At 46.0% G+C, this 18,378-nt stretch overlaps 1 protein-coding gene across 1 annotated transcript; it reads right to left on the bottom strand.

The window, feature by feature from the left end:
• Window positions 1–11,076: 11,076 nt before the first annotated feature.
• On the bottom strand, window positions 11,077–18,084 carry SOCS1 (suppressor of cytokine signaling 1). The gene is made up of 2 exons (XM_078663153.1): window positions 17,814–18,084; window positions 11,077–12,089 (listed from the first exon to the last, which is right to left on the bottom strand). Exon 2 carries the CDS (start codon window positions 12,007–12,009, stop codon window positions 11,362–11,364), a length of 648 nt encoding a protein of 215 aa, XP_078519279.1. The 5' UTR covers window positions 12,010–12,089; window positions 17,814–18,084; the 3' UTR covers window positions 11,077–11,361.
• Between the last annotated feature and the right edge of the window lie 294 nt (window positions 18,085–18,378).

Genomic DNA, 18,378 nt, shown 5'->3' with positions numbered 1-18,378 from the left:
GAAGGTTTGCTGGTTTTTATCTCGTTTTTTTACAGGGGTGTTTAATGCTCATTTGTAAGATTGTACTGATATGACTGATTATGTTTTTATTGCTGTTACAAATTCATTTTATTTTATTTTTATGATTGCTGTTGCAAATCGAATAAAGATGTCTTGTCTTGTTAGAGGGTTAAATGCAGTGGCACACGCCATACCAATAGCAGATGAGCTTATTGCTAAGTTAGGGGCAGCCACATTTCTAAGTACCTTTGATTTTACATCAGGGTACTGGCAAATTGGTCAGACCCAAGGAGCCAAGGAGATATCTGCATTCTCCACCCCAGAGGGACACTATCAATTTAAAGAGATGTCTTTTGTACTAAAGAATGCACCTGCTACTTTTCAAAGGTTGGTTAATTGAGTTCTGTCGGGTCTGGATGACTTTAGTGCAGCATATCTGGAACCTATTGCTGTCTTTAGCTCCATCTGGGATGATCACCTGTTCCACCTGAGATACATCTTGTAGGCCCTGCCAAAAGGCAGGCCTCACAATCAGATTGGGCACAGTTTTGTAATCTACTTCAGCCACCTTGTTTGTGGAGGCCAAGTGAGACCTCTCCAAGCCAAGACCAAGACTATTCTGTACTGGGAGCCTCCCAAGACCCAGAATTAGATCAGGGAATTCCTTGGCCAGACTGGATATTATAGGTTTGTGAATGGCTATGGCACCATTTTGGCCCTCTCACTGAGCTTACCTCAAAGAAGCAGCCAAAGAAGGTAATTTGGACCAAAGGTTGTCAAAACGCCTTTGAAACCTTGAAAGCAGCCATGAACTTAGTACCAGACTATAGGAAACAGTTCATTGTTCAAACAGACGCTTCTGAACATGAGATTGGGGCAGTGTTGTCACCAATCAATGATGAGGTTCAGGAACAGTCAGTAGCCTATATTAGCAGGCAACGCCTCCCTAGAGAGCAACATTGGAGTGTCAATGAGAGGGAAGCCTTTGCTGTGATTTGGTCCATGAATAAGGTGAGGTCCGATCTGTTTGGGACTCACTTTAGTGTTCAAACTGACCACAGGCCTTTAAGGGGGTTAATGCACATGAGGGGACACACCTCAAACTGTTGAGGTAGTCCATTTCCCTACAAGGGATGGACTTTGTAGTAGTGGGACACAGACTAGGAACTGACCATGCCAATGCAGATGGCCTTTACAGGTTCTGCCTCATAGACAATGAGAACTACTGAGACGGAGGTTAGTGCTCATCACCTTTCATCGGGGGGGGAGGGGTCATGTAGGAAAGTGCCCTTTTTGGATGGTCACCCCCAGCTATTTGCTCTTGATGTTGTGGTAATAGACCTGAGAGTGCCCTGGGACCTGCTTACCAGGCTCCAGGGCCAGTGCTCTTTCCATCAAAGGTAATGTGAATTAGTGCACCCAATTGGCAAGATGCGTTAACCCCCTCCCCCTTGTAAGTCCCTCGTATATGGTACCAGTGGTAGCCCGGGGAAAAGGTGTTAAAGGCTTCACCAGGGTTGCAGTACTGTTTGTGCCACTCTGAGTGACCCCAGTAAAAGTCATGTCTGCCATCGCAGCCTGCATAAGAAGCTTTCCTACTCAAGATCAACCCTGCACACACCATTGTGACAGGCTCACCTCTCTGCCATGGTATAAGTAAGCCACCCCTAAGGTAGGCCTCCCATAGCCCAGGAGGCAGGATGCATTATATTAATGGTGTTGACATGTATGTGCAAGCATACATGTCCCTACAGACACCTTTGCAATAAAGATTACTGTAAATGAACGGCAGTCCATAGGTTTACATGGACTGGCTATCAGGAGATCCAGAGTTAGCCAACTCCATTATGGTACCACAGAGTTCAGTTGTGTTTTCTGTCAAACACTGTGCTTTTTCACCCCTGACACTATCCTTGTGTCAAGGGTGTGCTGCCATGTGCCCAGGTAGCATCCTTAGATGTTGCCCCCAAGTTGCCTTAGTCTTCCTGTTATTTGGCAGGCTTTCCGAGCTAGTTGCCACCAAGACCGAAGTCTGCCCTCCTGCCGGGGAGTGCTATCACTCCCAGAGGGTGGAGACAAAAGGCTTGGGCAGGAAGGAGATCACGCCTCTGCCATCCCAAGATGGCTAGTGAAAGACACATCAGGACGGTGAGCCTCAAAGGCCACACTGCCTCTGATATGTAAGTGACTTATCTCCCAGTGTCGACAAAGATCCCCCCCCCGGCACTCGTGTTGGTGAGCAGGCTGTAAATTACATATTCAGAGGGTCTACAACCCCCAAAGCCTAGCCACACCTCTGGGGCAGGTTCGCTGACCTGTGCAGCCGAAGATGGCTCATGCCATCTTGGTGAAAAGTCCCAAAAATAGTGAGTTCTGGCTAGTTTGGTGACATAAACACCCGGATGGGGTCCCCTCAGGGGCAAATTAGCCACAGGACTAGTAGCCCATTGGCTACTAACCCTCATACCCCTTAAATCCAGGATTTAAGGGGCACCCCTGACACCAGATCTGCTCTAAAAGACAAAGAAGAGACCCGTGTCTGCAGGACTCCACAAAGAGAAGGCGCAAAGCTATGCACCTCTTGCAGCCCCTCTGCACCCAGTGAACATCTCTTCAACTGGAAGACTTCACCATGACTCCCTAGAGGTTCTAGTCCCTTGCAATCGGCAGGCACAAATTGCACTTCCAAGATCCGAAGAAGGACTGTACGCTGGGCTCCAAAGAAGACCAGTTCAAAAGTAGCCAGCCAGGTGCCTTCTGGCAAGTGAGGTCCTGAACCTCATGAGCCTCAGCCATCTACAGCATTCCCACGACTTCTGAATTTGCGTCATTGCTGCATTTGCTGTGGTCAAGGTTTGTTGGTGGCCTGGCTGACTACTGACTGCTTTACTCGAAGCTCCAAGAAGTGGGAAACATCCTGCACAGTGGACCCTCAGCTTCTGTAGCACTGTTTTTTGAGTACTTGCATCCCAAACCTGTCTGCCTTTGGCACGCCTTGTAGTCAGTCCCTACAGCTCCCGTTCAACACCGCAGATAGCCAAGTAAACCTCTGAACCTAAGATGCCCGAGCTGGGTAGAGCTGTTCTGGCTGGTGCCTCCTGGTCCCGGGGTCCCTCCAAGCTTAACCTCCAAAGGGTTCCCCTTGAACTCAACATGCAAGTGACAAAGCATCACAAGTGTGTTTTTGACAGCTCCTGCGACTCCCCGTACAGCACCAAGGACAGCCAAGTCACCTCTGCAACCACTCCCTGGGCAAGGGAAAATTGTTCTGACTGTGGAGGCTTGGTCTGTGGATCGCAAGACCTTAACTCCAACTTAACCTGCAAGTGACCAAGTCTCACTGTTTTCTCCATAGACCGGAGTGGTAAAGTATGACAGCTCTGCAAAGTACTGATTTTCTGAACACTTTAAAATTGATAACTTCGGTTATACGCCTTGTATTGATTTTGTTTTGGTGTCTAACTTTATATAAAAATAAGTGCTATTTTTATAAATTGGTGTCGGATTTCTTTTGAGTCGTGTCAATTACTTTTTGTCTATGTTGTTGCTCTAAAAGGCTTAACACATGTTCCTCTAAGTAAGCCAGACTGCTCTTTGCCACTGTACCAAGCCTGAGCGAAGGATTACAAGTGTAAAATCCGAGGACTCTTTTGGACATAGCAAAGCTCCCCTACCATTCCACATAATTGTTCCACCCTGCTGCATTTATCATGCAAACAATTAAACCATTGGTGTTACAAATGTGTTTTGTAATAATCACTGCTTGCTGACAGTCTTGTTGCTCAGTCAGTAAAAGTGAACTTAAAAGGTGTTAATTTAACCAACTGCTTTACATGTACACCTTTGTTATCCTTGCTAGGGTAAGGAAAAGGAATGTGTTACACCTTTATTATATGTCACTGTTCAGCTTGCATGAGTGACGACGTCAGAATGGAGAGGGGAGTTGGAGTGCTGACTGTGCGTCACTTGGGGTCTGGAGGTTAAGCAGACAAGTATTTGCTCGAAGTTGGGTTTCCAGTTTACATCTAGATACTTCTTCCCCTTGGAGTGTGCATGGAAATAATTCAATAAAGAAGTATCCTACATTAAAATGGTGAATCTTGACTCATGACGATAAAGGAACATGCACTGCAGAAAACTGGACAAATACAGTGCCTTATATAGACGTTGGAGGACAGGGTACTTAGTCAAAAACATGCAAATGTCCTACACGTTGACAGACTACTGTGTCCACCAAACTCTAAATGGGGCCCATTGTCTTGATTTCCACAACACCCTACTGCCGTTCAGTGGGTTTTTACGAATCTCAAACCACAAACATACTGATTTTCAAAACCTTCACCCTGTTTCTAAACATCCCATTCTAAGCAAACCAACTGAAAATGCGGGAGCAAATCAACTCCAAACAAATCCAGATCTACAATCTATTGAAACAGCATTTCAAAGCCCTGGATGAGACCTGGCATATATTGGCAGATGGAGGCACCCATATACTGCTGCTTCTCTATCGCCCTGCTGCATTTGACAGGGTGGGTCATAAGTCAGTTCTCGCCACATGCATGGACCTTAGTGGTGAGTTCCTGAGTTTGCTTTAGTCCTTCCTAATAGAAAGTCCTACAGGTACACTGCTCTAACTATCTCACAAGGTATATTCTATGTTTTTATTTTTCCCATTTCATCATCCTGTAAATATTGCCGCAGGGATAGAGGTCCATGGACAGCAAAATTGTCATGGTGTAGGACAAACAATTCTGCCATTCAATCACCAAGACCAGGAAAGTGAGCTGTTTACTCACTGTCGAGCTGAACAACATTGTAGTTCCTGAACCTCAATTCCTCCACGACAAAATGTCCTATATTTCATAATGAAGGCATTCTCTTAAAGCACAACTCACTTAATGTACTTTTCACACTGTTTTCCTGAAGGTCGTCTCTGAACCTCACCCATGATGAGAATCTAACACCTCAACCTCACATTGCCCAAACAAATTCAAAAACGAAAACGACGCCTCCTATAAACACTGAACCATGTAATTGCAACAATGTCTGAGATTATCTGTGCTGGACAAAGTTTGCTGCACGCTGAAGGTAGTATAAATGGCAATTTATACCTAGCGGGTACCCTCACATGCCCATTTGCATTATCAAAGTTTTTCTCAATTTAGTTTCTGGTCTGGCACTCTGCAAAGAAGTTTGGTATTATTAACCCTGTTCTAATGAGTGAGACTTCATTGGCTTCCTATGAACAATAGTTTCTTATTCACAATGTATTTCGTCCCATGCAGAGCGGCCTCTACCAAATAAAACCTGACAACCTAAGAGACAGACCCATAACTAAAGGGGAGTCACAAAACACCAGAAGGTTCTCTTCAGCTTGAAGACCCATCATTCAGAAGTTCTAAGATTGCTGTAAAGCACTGATTAACATCACTGAAAATACATGGACCCTACGAAAAGAACAAATTTGATTGGCTCCCGCCATCCTTGCCTTGAGCATGGCTTATAAAACACCATTTTCTGCTCATACTCCCTTACTCTGGTTGAATGTTGCACTTCTTTGATGTCTTTCATACAGTACTTTTTACTGCCATTCACTGCACTTCGACCTGCTTGATGGACAGTGCTGTGTTGCCCACAAAGTGAGGTTTGCACCAAACATGGCACCACTAATAAATTAATAAAGACTGGCAGGATTGCATCTTTTCCTTTCTAAATGAGGGCTTGCAGGACTATAACGATAACCTGCAGGTCTCAGCAGTAGATGCATTGATGATCCTCTCCGATATTTCAACAGGTTTAATCTGCATTTCTTATTCTCACATCTTGGCTGAGCTCCCACAGTAGGGTTCCACTGCGGCACTCGAGTGTAGCGCACTAGAAGGAGCTAAAGAATATAACGGTAACAACCATCATTTTTCACTTTAATGAGGTCACCCACTGTCCCATTACATTTAAAGGGGGAACATCCTTTTCAACGCGGATGTTACCCCGCAGTGCTTTTACGACGAGTCCTTTACAGCGCAAGTCGTAACCACGACTTGCGCTGGAGGGCGCTAAAGGATAAAGAATAGTATATTTACTATTCCAACACCTTCCCTACTATCCACGGGGACTGGTGTTAGAATAGTAAATTATACTATTCACTATCCGCGCCCAACAACGCAAGTCGTTGTAACGTCTTGCGTTGTTAAAGACGCGTTGTAAAGGCACGCGTTGAAACGGTACGCGTTGTACCGTCATACATCCCATTTAAAGTGTTGTCCTCAGTAATCTTATCAAGTAGCTTTTATAAGGCCCATTGAGTTGTCTGGATTTCGTATGGACATTACAGGGGCAAAGATTCTATTTCTGCCGGATATCTCCACAACTACATTTGGCAATTGAGTTTTTATTGCCAGAATGGGAAATTACAATGCGGACCCTAAATTAGTGGATCCTTCTCTGCTGGATTTCCCCAATTCTGGGGGCCAGTGCTAATCCGAGATTACAGGCTATGGAGTTGCAAGGAGAGGCTGTGGCCAGTAGAGAGTCACAGTATCTTCTTTAAGATACTGGTTTGTCTTACTCACAGTGAGGCCTATGTTTGGGATTGTCTTTCGTTAAGTAGCAGGAAACACATACTTCTGTGACCACCTAAAGCCATATATGCACAGTCTTGTGGCATACCCACAAATTGTATTTGCTTAAAAGATCGGCAGTGATGACAAAAATTAGTATTCTTGTAAGTAAAGTATTGCCCATTGACAATTCCTCAGTCCAACCCAGGTGTCCCTATTGGGGTATGATCAAGGCAATTTGCACATGGCTGGTCTCTGTCTGAAGTGGCATAGTGTAGAAAAACGATGGACTGGAATGCAGCCCAGGCGGCTTCCAGGGATTGAGACTGTTTAAAATCATTGCGCCCATCACCTTTGTGTTTTCTTGTAAAGTCAGGGAGTCCTTATATTAAAGAGCCTTAAAACTTGTGAAGTTCCCTATTCAAGATTAAGGGCCAACAGAAAAGCGTATGACACTTTATGTTTCAAATACATGGCTGTCCAAAGTATGTCCATGGGGCGAGTCCATGCCAGTCTTTCAGCAGCCCATAGCGTATATGACTGCGAATAAGGAATCTCGATGGACGACATGTATCGGTGTTCCGAAAATCTGGCATGCACAAGGCACTGCTGGCCTTTCCAGTGTTACGGGTTTCACAAGGTTTTGTGATACTGAGATATTTGGGAAGGTTCACTTTCTGCTTGCTCGTGTGTGTAAATGTATCGAAACTTAAATTCGCTGAAGGTATATGAATCCAGGGAGAGGACATCCAAGCTCTGCATCTGGTGCATATGTGGAAGCCTCGTGTAAGCCTTTTAGCTTCCCCGTGCTCTGATGGATGGATTTAGATGTTCCTCCTAACTGTAGTAAACACAAACACGTGCAAGGATTTCAAACAAAAAGAACCTCCACCCCTACTGCATCTACCAAGTGAAAAGGGCAGCATGAAAAGTTAAGGACGTCTCCTGTAACAGATTACAGTACCCTTGGGTCTGTATGTGAGCCTGCATCCTCCAATGACGCCTTAGAAACAGAAAACGTTCTACCCCCTAGCAGTACATAACCCAGTGAACCCGGAAGTATGTATCAGTCAATCTGAGAAGCTCACTGGCTTTCCGTTATCTCTTTAAGCAGATACACTTAGCAACTACACTGAGGATAATTCAACAGAAACTTCAACAAGCGTTTTAATCCTGTCAACAAAGATGAAAAAACACAAAAATACGTTGAAATTCTCCAAGAGGATAACTTAATTGGAAGTATTTAATTTCTCTTCTCGAGCCTCTTTCTCGGACATGCGTACTCGGGGTCAGGCGCTTTTGTAAAACGTGTAGCTAGCTACATCTGCTCTTTCATATGGAACAAGAAACTCTGAAAATAGACCCATAGATATTACGGATTTGTGACCAAGGCAACGCCCGGCTTAGCATTTCTGTGGGAAGCCTACGTAGTCTGCAGGCTGCTGTTTGCTTTACACTAAGGATGAATAGACCAGATTGCTAACTTCCCTATATGGAAATTCCATCGCAAGTGACTGTGCCTAAAAACCGTCTCTGCAGAAACCCTGGACGGGCCTTCAAGAATCAGCACGCATGAAGGAGAAATAATTCAAACTAACAAAAAAATAGAATTCCGACCGCCTCGAATCCCGCCATAGAGAGAATTGCAGATTGTTGAAAGCAAGCTGCTGTCACATCAACCTCTTAAAAAAAGTTAGTCTTTCTGGAAAAATACTTATTTTCACTCCTATCCCAAGAAACTTCCAGATTACGTTTACGCATTTTTTAAAACCTACCAGACAGTAGGAAAAAAAATATCTTGTGTTCCAGAGGGTTTTTTTATCTCAAAGAAAAACAGGGAAGCAAAATATAAGGCATAGGAATGGGGGCAAGGCCCCGGTAAAAACACAACAGGTTGTGGAAAAGGCGCATCAACCAATGAGCAACTAGGAAAGAACGTATCAGTCAAAGTAATGTAACTGTCAAAGTTTTGATATGTAATAGGAAGTGATTGGTAGCGAAAATTAAGAGGGGTGGTTAGCTAATGAATCATGGTAGGGGAGTAACTGAGTTTTGACAGTAGAATCAAAGTTATTGCCCTAACATTAACTGCAGTTCAAGCACACAGACTGCGCTCTTTAAACATCGTCACTTTAGGAGATACTGGATCTGTGTGTCTCATTCGAGAATCCCAGAATGTCCAAAATGGAAAAACAGGGAGAGAGGTACATACAAATAAAAAAACTCTGAAATGAAAGGTGTCACGCTAATTTAACAAATCACCCGGAAAATAAGGTTCAAGATTTCCGCTTCTGTTCTCCATTCTCACTTACGGTTTTTCCTTTTGGAAGAGGGTATGAATTTGAGTTTGGGTTTGGTTAACGCATCCCACACCATTGCACCCAAAAAACTGACGCAATTGTTTGGGCCGTGTAAAGCCATAACATGCGACTACATAACAATAAATGAGAAACAGCAAAGTCAATAGGTCGGGTGTTTGCTGACAACCTATTAGCTTTATCAATGCTTGTTTTGGCTTAGCTTTCATTAAACTATTTTTTATGGAGGTGCCAGGTCCTCCGCAATATACTTTTAAAAGCACAAATATTTTTGGCCCTCACAAAGCACACTCAAGGGTAGCAGTCCCTGGTACGGAAGAGAACGACTTTGGCTGTGTGCTTTGTGAAAGAGCAGAATTTCGCCACTTTCAGTGACATCAGCAAATGCCAGAAGTGGGCCGACCCACTGGCCCATGCTGTAGTGGACGGAAGAAAAATGTGAATGACACAACAGACCAATGAATGAAGAGACCTAAATAGTGGTGACTACTGAAGAACAAAAGAGGTGCTTGTTCTACAAAATAAATCAGAGTTTCCATGGTGACCATCAAGCCTTAATCTAAGCTATGCAATATCCAACTTTGCTGCAAATTCAATTAAACTGTAGCAATCATTTACCATACGACTTTCACGCGATTCAACTCTACTGTCAACATGATAGACTGGGTCTTTTCTAGGACAGGAACATTAAATCTGTGAAATAAGCAGAGGCATCCTCTATTGTGTCATCAACACACTGATCTCAGCTTTCTCCAGCCATTACTTAGAACTGCTACCTTTCTTGAAAGTGCCTGCAAGTGCAATGATATTGTATAGCGTCAGTACTAACGCAGGGAAATAGCATGTTATGCATTCGTGCTATACATAATGGGAAGTATCCTGCAAAAATGGTCATTGTGCTTGCATAACAATATTTGATTTCAGGGCAATCTGTACTGCATGCTAGATTGAGTACCCAAGTTTGTTGGATTTGAGTATTTTGGTGTTGCAACACTTCAGGATCTCTGTGGTACGCTGCATTATTACTTAAGATGCCAGTTTTTCAACAAAGAAGTCTTCATTTAAAGGGAATTGATAACATAATGAAATATTATAATTTTAATACACAGGGGCCTATAATCCATGCACAAAAAACTGCTTCCTACTTTTCTTAGCACATCATTGTTGCAATGGAAAGGTTACACTTTTTTTTAATCTATATGGTGTGTGGTGGTGGAGTCCCTGTGCAATAGCAGTTGCTAAGAACCCACTTACAAAAGGGAGAATTCTTCTCCCCCATTATTGTTAGAATGTTACTGTTGTGACACCAGTAGTCAGCTGTAATATGAAAGTCGCATAGCAGTTCAAATGTAATAGCTTATTACAGATGAGTAGCAACATCACAACGCCAGTAAAAATGGGCGGGGGGGGGGGGCTCTGCCAAGGGGGCGATCAGGGAGAGAAATAACATCTGTTGTTTAAACAATAAAAGGAAGAATAGACTTGTCAGCTCAACTGTTTCCCTGAAATGAACAGTCATTAGCAAAACAGAGGCATTTCTGAAGTTCGTGGCAGGAAGGCAGGAACTGCACTGCGAACACACCAGAACTGTAGATATTTTTTTAAGTGTGTTATATTGGACTGCATGTACTGCGTTTTTGCAGCAAGTTAACTTATATTGGTGAGTTTCATTTATTACCAGAGATTCTGCGAGTGTTATACATATATTCAACCCTGTTCATTTATATGAAGGAGCAAGAGACTAAGGAGTTAGGCCTTGTGGATGAAGTGGGTTATGGTGCGAATACGTATTATACTGAATAAAATCGCCTGTAATGTACACTAAAAAGGTACAGCAAGTGACCTCAGAGTTCTATGACCTTATGAAGAAACTATGCCAGCCTCAGTCATCAATACGCTCATGGAGTTAACGAATGACTTGTAATATTCTTTTAAAGGCAAGCAGGGATAAATGTATCCCATATGTAAATGAAATATCCGGAGGTTTTCTGAGTGTGTCTCTGGTGAACCACTTGCCTCATGTCATTGTCTGTCATCAAATGAACAATATATAGTCTAAACCACTGGACTCACAATAAATAGTGTAAAATGGAAGTTATGTGCCAAACCAGGACTTTGACCTTGTCCACCTTACAGACAAGGCTACGCGAGGTAAGACAGAATACAAACATGCGCAATATGAATTCATCAACACACCAGCATTTAGTTTTCAAACTTTCATAATAAAGTTTATTCGTTCTGAAAATATTATAAAATATATTCTGCTCAGCAGAAAAATATTTCCAAGGGTGGTTCACCCCTGCTTTGTGCAAACCGTTTTCATCCATGTAAACATGTACAGTCAAGTCTTCAAGTCTTATCCCAAAATACAATAATAAATTGCTACAAAAATAATATTGACCATAGTTAAATATAATAAAAAACCCAGGGGGCTGGATTTTGCCGCCCATTGTCTTGTCCCTTGCGGGTTTAATGCTGTACGCGAGTCAGATTTGAAATGGGAAAGACTTCAGGTAGTCCTTTAGCACTGGGTTGAGGGGGAGCCGCTCCAGGTTCTCACTCCCAAACGTGGTGATAATGCTTTTGCGGCACAACTCCTGCAGCGTGCGGACCCGGTCCTTCCGCAGCGGGGTGACCAGCAGCTTCTTGGGGGAGGTCAGGTAGTGCTCCACCAGCTTGAAGAGGCAGTCGAAGGACTCCCTGCTGCCGTCCAGGCTGAAGCACCCGGCCTGGAAGTTGACCCTGACGCTGATGGGCCCCGTGGCGGTTTGAACACTGATGGCAAAGAAGCGGTTGATCTGCTTGCTGTCCCGGATGAGAAACGTCCCACTGGGCTCAGCCTTGAGCTTGTCGTGGGCCTCGTTGACGGTCATCGGCCCCCAGTAGAAGCCACAGTCCTCCAGCCGGGTGCAGGTCTGCGTGATGACCCGGAAGTCCGAATGCGAGCGGAAGGTACGGAAGTGCGTAGTGGCGTTGGAGGCGGGACCATGGCGCGCTCTGGGCAGCACGGGCCGGGGCTGGCACTGCTGGTGTTGGAGGTTGAGAGGACAACGGTCCAGGGCCTGAAGGTCGAGGAGCGGCAGTCGGACGTTGGTGGTATCTGCATTATCTGCTACCTTGCTGTGCGCTACCATCCTACAGACTAGACCAACCTATGTGGTCTTCCATATTCGCCAGTCCTGCAGAGCCGGGGTGCAGCTGCCCAGAAATCCGTCTGAAAGCAAATAGAGAGACAACCCAACGTTACTTAAACACTCTTAATCGACATCCGGGTTAATAACATTGTCCGCATTTATCTTACATGCACACTTCCAAACGCTTACAATAAATTCAGTAAAGAGCTTTGTATTTCTAAATTCACAGATTTTTAACGGTTTTATATAGCGCTAGGTGGACCCAAGAGTATCAGAGCGCTTTACAGGATCTGGTTAAACATAAAGACAGGCCAAACTAAGTACAATTGCTAAAATAAGGTAAGGCAGTTGAACTTCAAGAATGATTTAAAGTTAGGAAGTTCAAAATCATGTAGCAAATTGAAGATAGATCAGGAAGACAGAAGAATTGTATAGCATGTCAATAGTTGGAAAAAGGGAAAGATTTAGCTACAATTGTGGAAGGGAGGGAGGAGGAGAGTTATAACTAGAGGGGAGACTGTATAAGTAGTGGATTCCAAGCTGTTTCAATTTACGTGTGAATGCTATGTGTAGTCCACGCTTACACTGGCTCTGAACAGGGAAAGTATTACTGCAGGTACCTAATGCAAAGAAAGCTAAGCTGAATCTCACGCCTGACGCGGGAGATCTCTGTATATAGTGGCGATGACGTCAGAAATTACGAAGATGACACAGGAAGAGGAACCGGTGCCACCACGGAGGAAGTCAGATTGCAATCTGTCTGAGAATGTGGTTCCGATACTGTTTAATGAGTCATTTATAGCTGTGGTAACCGTGCCAATGGCACACTGAGAGGTACTGGTGTCTACAGGACAGGATAATTGCGAAATATTTAGCATTTCCTTCTGCGAAGTACAAGGCCTCAAGAGCGAATGAAGCCGTGTGCGATTTCCACATATGCCATGTTTGGTTCCATTCGGAATAACATTGCATGTTTCCTAAAATGACCTGACTAAAATGGATGGGCTTTCAGCCAACTGCGTCGCAGAGTACTAGTTGGACAGCAACATGTCTGCCAAAAGAACCAGGGCCAGCCCACTGCTACTTCAGGCCAGGGGCCTCCTCCACTGTACTGCTTAAACCATGCAACTGAAACTTGCTATGCTGCCATAGGGGCCGCATAGGGGGACACACCATCAAATTGCTGCCCCCCCCCCTGCTAGACAGGATTAGCAATACCCCCTTCCCAAAAAAAGTCACGGAAGACACACACACAGGGCTTCTCCTGCCTCAGGGGCGTGGCGAGGCCTCTGGGGCTTTATAAGAAGTCAGTACTAGGTAGGTCCTTCACGCCTGGATCGCCTGTAGGCTAACACCCAAGCCCTATAATCAATCAACCTGCAACCCACTTTTATCTCGCCCTGGTTGATAAGATCATCTTTGTCCTCACGTAATACAGGGGTAGCAATCCTATGACGTAGTCGGTAAAAAGAGTGAGTTGCATCAACTCCCAGCCAGCGCCTAACTGTACAGACCATTTTTTTTGTATTCGACCCAAAGGTGTTGGGGAGTTTTACTGAGCACCAATTGCATTGTTGCTGAAGAAAAAGGGCGAAAGGTAATGCCTTACAACAGTGTGCCCTTAACGCGGCCATTTACTGTTAGTGGCATTTTGAAGCTTCACAGCTGGAAGGCAGCATGCCCAGCCGAGCAGGAAGGCCAATAAAAAAGAGACCCCCCCCCCTTTCCTCTTCGCAGAAGTCATCTGCTCGCGAATGGCATGCGGCGGTTTCTGAGGACGGCAGCAGCGCGGGGCCGCCCGACCACATGAAGGCGGCCACATCTGGCTGAATAACAGGAAGCCCAGGCCTGCAGCTTCCTCGGCTCTGGGAAGCGTGTCACTTCTCAGACACCGGCACAGAACATGCCACAGTAATTGCTTTGAAATTAAAGACGGACATATGCGGTATGCGCTGACTCGGAGCTCGGCTCCAGGAGCTGGGAAAAAGAAGCGCGGCACGGCTCCCTGGAGTAAAATGCAATTTGTAAAGCTTGATTACACAGGCAGCTGCAGAAAATGCACTTAATTAATGATTGCGATAGATGCACTCGCGAGTACACCGCCATCCTCGCCACAGATGTACTGCACGCTGCTCGCTTGCAGACAGCGTGTGTTAACTATGCACTGTATACGAACTAATACCCACACAACAACTATGCGTATGACATCTGTTCACGAACAAATCTTGTTAAAGAAGATATGCATCTGCATATATTTATGTTACAGGGGGGTAGGGGGGTATTTTTACATCACTGGCCACGGGGGAGGTTGGGCTACTGACCATATATCGGAAGTAGGGAAGGTGCTGTGCACGTGAGAGTATGTAGTTTCGACGTAATATGGTTAAATACCACCACTGGTGCTGAGTGGAGGTGCAGGGTGACAACGTGCACGGGATTATGTAGCTTGGTCGGAGAAGGTGGTAGCCATGGTAACGTAACATAACGCAATACAGGAATCTGTTTTTTTTTAAAATTAGTAATCAATTCTTGGTGTTCTTATAATTGTATTTTTCTCTTTTATGTATGTTCAAATGTATGCCTATTGTATCTTTTATGGTCTTTACGACCGAAATAAAGAATTTTTGGATTGGATTGGAATCTATAAAGCATTTGGCCAACCAGTGAGATCTTCTGGGCCTGTAACTGTTTAATGTTAACTCTACTCAATGGTTATACTTGTATCTATCTACCTTGGGAGGATGAGAGGCTGAGTAGACCCAAGATTTGCACCCAAGATGAGGACAAATTCCTCTAGTGTAATCAATACTGCACTAACCCCCTTGAGACCGGGCTTAAAAGTAAGATGCAGCCCCCTTCATATCTCTATATATAAACAAGATGTATGCATGAATACAAGTTACACATACGCTGCATATATATTTAACATTCTTCCATCCATGCTTTAAATTATAATCATACATATACACGCACGCACAACTATAATAGTTATCTCCATACATTTACTGACATAAACAAAAATCTAGACACAAATACACTGAAAACAATGGTGGTAAGAAAAAATGACCCACGTTTAGAAGCACAAAAACAACCCACCTTTACAAACCCCGAGGCCTGCTCCGCGATCCAGGGCCCTCCCTCGCAGCTTGTTTTATAAGTGCTCGCAATCTAAATGGTTGCTTATTGATATATCTCTCAGCCCCGGCTGCCTGCTCCTGACAGTGCGGTTCAATAATACCTCTCGGGTGATTGACTTGACCTTACTAGGAAGCATGGATTTTAGGCTGCAGTCCTCTCCTGGCCAGTTATTGACTGCTCCGGCGCATTGTTGAGAAACCGGCAGGCCTTCTCAGAAGCCAATTCCCCACAGCCGCGTTTTATGGGTACTTCTGAGCGGAGACATTGATTGCCTAGCAGGCCTTCAGCGTGATTGCCAATTCGCAGCATTCCTGGGTGGCAGCGGGTGAATGGATTCGCTCGGCCGCTTCCATCTTGAGCCTTGTCGGGAGGGGGGGGACTTTTGAGCCCAGGCTGGACTGCATGCAAGGTCCAGGCGAATATACAGGAACGCCGCCCGGCTCCCGGGGTCCGTATGCACACAGTAACCGCTCACATTTGTCCTTTTAACTGTTTCTAAAGAACGTAAACTAGCCCTTTTTAACATATGCTATTTTTAACGCATAGAACCATAAGTACGGTATTTGGTGCTAAATAGAACCGGTTGACAGGCCACCTTTGGTAGGTTTAATTATATATGTTCCCTTCTATCATCATCAGTCGCCAGTCCCTGAAATCATCCGCCTGGGCGAGTGTGCGGGACCCTGTGAGGTGTTTTGGGCTCCTGTCGCCACATACCATGGGAGTCGATGGTCGGAGGTGGGGGGAGGGGGGTAGGGGAGTGGTTGTCGGGTGTGCTGTCAATCCTTGTACACAGTAGTAACCTGTGGGTTCCCCATAGCACGATTAGCAAACGCTAGCTAAAAAAACAAATGAAAAGAAAACACCCACACACGCTCCTATTTTGGGCTGCAGACCTGCATTACACATACAGCCGGGTACCCCGCTGCCTGCATGATATAGTGCAAATAGTACCCAGACACACGCTATACTAAGGCCTGTGCTACGTGCCCTCAGAGCACCGCTATGTGATCGTGCACACAGCCGCCGTCCACGCTCTGCACGGATGACACTACTAGTCTGCAGACAGGAATATCCAATCTGGGCACCGTGCTGCATGCGAGCACGCAAATAGCACCCCGGGCACAATAAACAGATGCTCGTGGCTTCTAGGTGGCGTGAAGCGCCCCGCGACGCGTGCTCCGTGCTTCCTGAATATGTATTCTGCCAACATACAGTGTATATGGAACCTTTTACATACTACCTACTCTGGGCTGCAGACGCGGTGCACCTCCCACCAACATGGCACCGTGCCCGCCTGTACTCGATCGTGCAAACATAAACCTTCCATACTACACGTACGGAGGCCTCCTGGACCAGGCTGCAGATATGCCGGCAAGCCGAAACGCAAATGAAAACCTGGCACCGTCCAACGGCATCGACGTCTGTGGTGCAGACATGCAGCAACCGCCCGGGCACTATACTGCCTGCACGTGAACATGCCCACACCAGTCATTCGCACAATATCTCGAGGCTTGCGGGTACAGACTGCAGAAACGCACCAGCCAATCGGGCACCAACAATTCACATTAGCTACCGAGTCTGATGGAATGCAGCCAGACTTGGGTTCACGCATAAAAGTTCCAAAGAGCGTCACATTGTACAGTGCGCCGCGCAGACACTACCACGCGCCAAGAAGTCTAATTAGACATGCAACAATTTGCGCTTTAAAAGACGCCTGGTCACGTGACCTCAGCCTGTGCCACAGGGCTAAACCAGCCACATCGCGGGCATCAAGGCGCTACCAGTTATTTGAAGTAGTAAACATTAACATGCACACGAAGAACATGGTTGCAGTGCATCGTTTTTTAGCAGACAGTGCAGGTCTAGCACATACATAAAAATGTATGTGCGCTAGTGGCGTCACGCAAGATGAGATTCACGCAAAGTCCCGCAGATTGTGACGGGTCTCCCTTATGTCACAGATACATAGTGGTTCTGAGCTGGTGGCACCTGCGCCGCAGGGGGCTCCGTTGCACCCCTGCACCCCACTGGGTACCCCAGGGAGTCCTCTGTATTCCAAACCGAAAGTCAGCGCAGTGCCGAGCCAAGAGGCACTTCATGACAGTCACGTATGTTCCCAGCACGCTCATTGGTATTCCGTGCCACGCTCTGCTGTGGCTAAACATCGCCCAAACTCTGCCAGCCACAGTAGATCCCGGCTAATCTCCCAGACACTGCAGCATGTGTGCTGGGCAGGCACTTCCACACAGTCAGTAAGGAAACGCCGAAAAATGTCCCCTAAACATTGCAAAAAAAAGCACCTCTTTCCAGAACACTTTAGTTCTCAGGAGAGCATCGTTTGAAGAGCCAGACAGACCCTGGTTGAACGTCAGAATTACCGTATTCCTCCTCCACAAAGCCCGTAAAAGGCCAAGCCAGTGCTATGAATTTAAATGCCAAGTTCAACTGGGATCGGCATGTGACACATATCACACATGCTGTCAGACGTGGAATCCCGGACTACAGCCAATGCAGGCCCGGAGTCCTGGCCTCACTCCTCCTCCCGCAGCAGAAGTAGTAAGTACCCCATGTGGAGCCAAACCTCCATCCCCACAGCCCCCACACCCCCCATCACTGCCTGCAGAGTCCAATGGTGTATACAGATTGCTGCAAGCGCCCCTTACCTGTCAGCCCTGGGCACCACAGGTCGCTGCAACGTAATCCAAAGAAGACATGAAGCCCCGAAGCGGGCCGGGAAAAACGCACAGCCGCTGTCTCCCTCCAGAAGAGCCGCTCGGGGAGGTTGCTGAGTCCTTGTGCGCAGAGCCAACATAATCCCTGGAGCCGTGCAGCCGCTGTGTGTGTGCTGCAGCCCGGTGCCTGTGCGTGTGGCAGCCCTGTGAGCGCTCGCTGCAGCTCAGACACTCTTTCTTCAGGAGGGAGGCGACGCTCTGAGTCGGCGGCCCGGCCCCCGCACCTATGTATCCGCTCGGGGTCCGCCCCCCGGGATCCGCCCCCAGCCTTTCAGTCAGTGCTTTCCTGGAAAGCACGTGTCTTCATCTGCTGCGTGTACTTTCGCTTTCCTTTTACAGATCACCACAGCACGAAATGAGAAGACGCACGCAAAGGATATTTTAATGCGAAACTCGAGCTCCCGACTGTTGAGGGAATTGGATCTTCTGTCTATGCCCGTGGATCTATTCCCTGAAGGAAGTTCTTCCACTATAGGAAATTCTGAACTCCATGCCG

The sequence above is a fragment of the Lissotriton helveticus genome, chromosome 10, assembly GCF_964261635.1.
Source record: "Lissotriton helveticus chromosome 10, aLisHel1.1, whole genome shotgun sequence".
NCBI lineage: Eukaryota > Metazoa > Chordata > Amphibia > Caudata > Salamandridae > Lissotriton > Lissotriton helveticus.
This window is presented reverse-complemented; position numbering and strand designations above follow the sequence as displayed.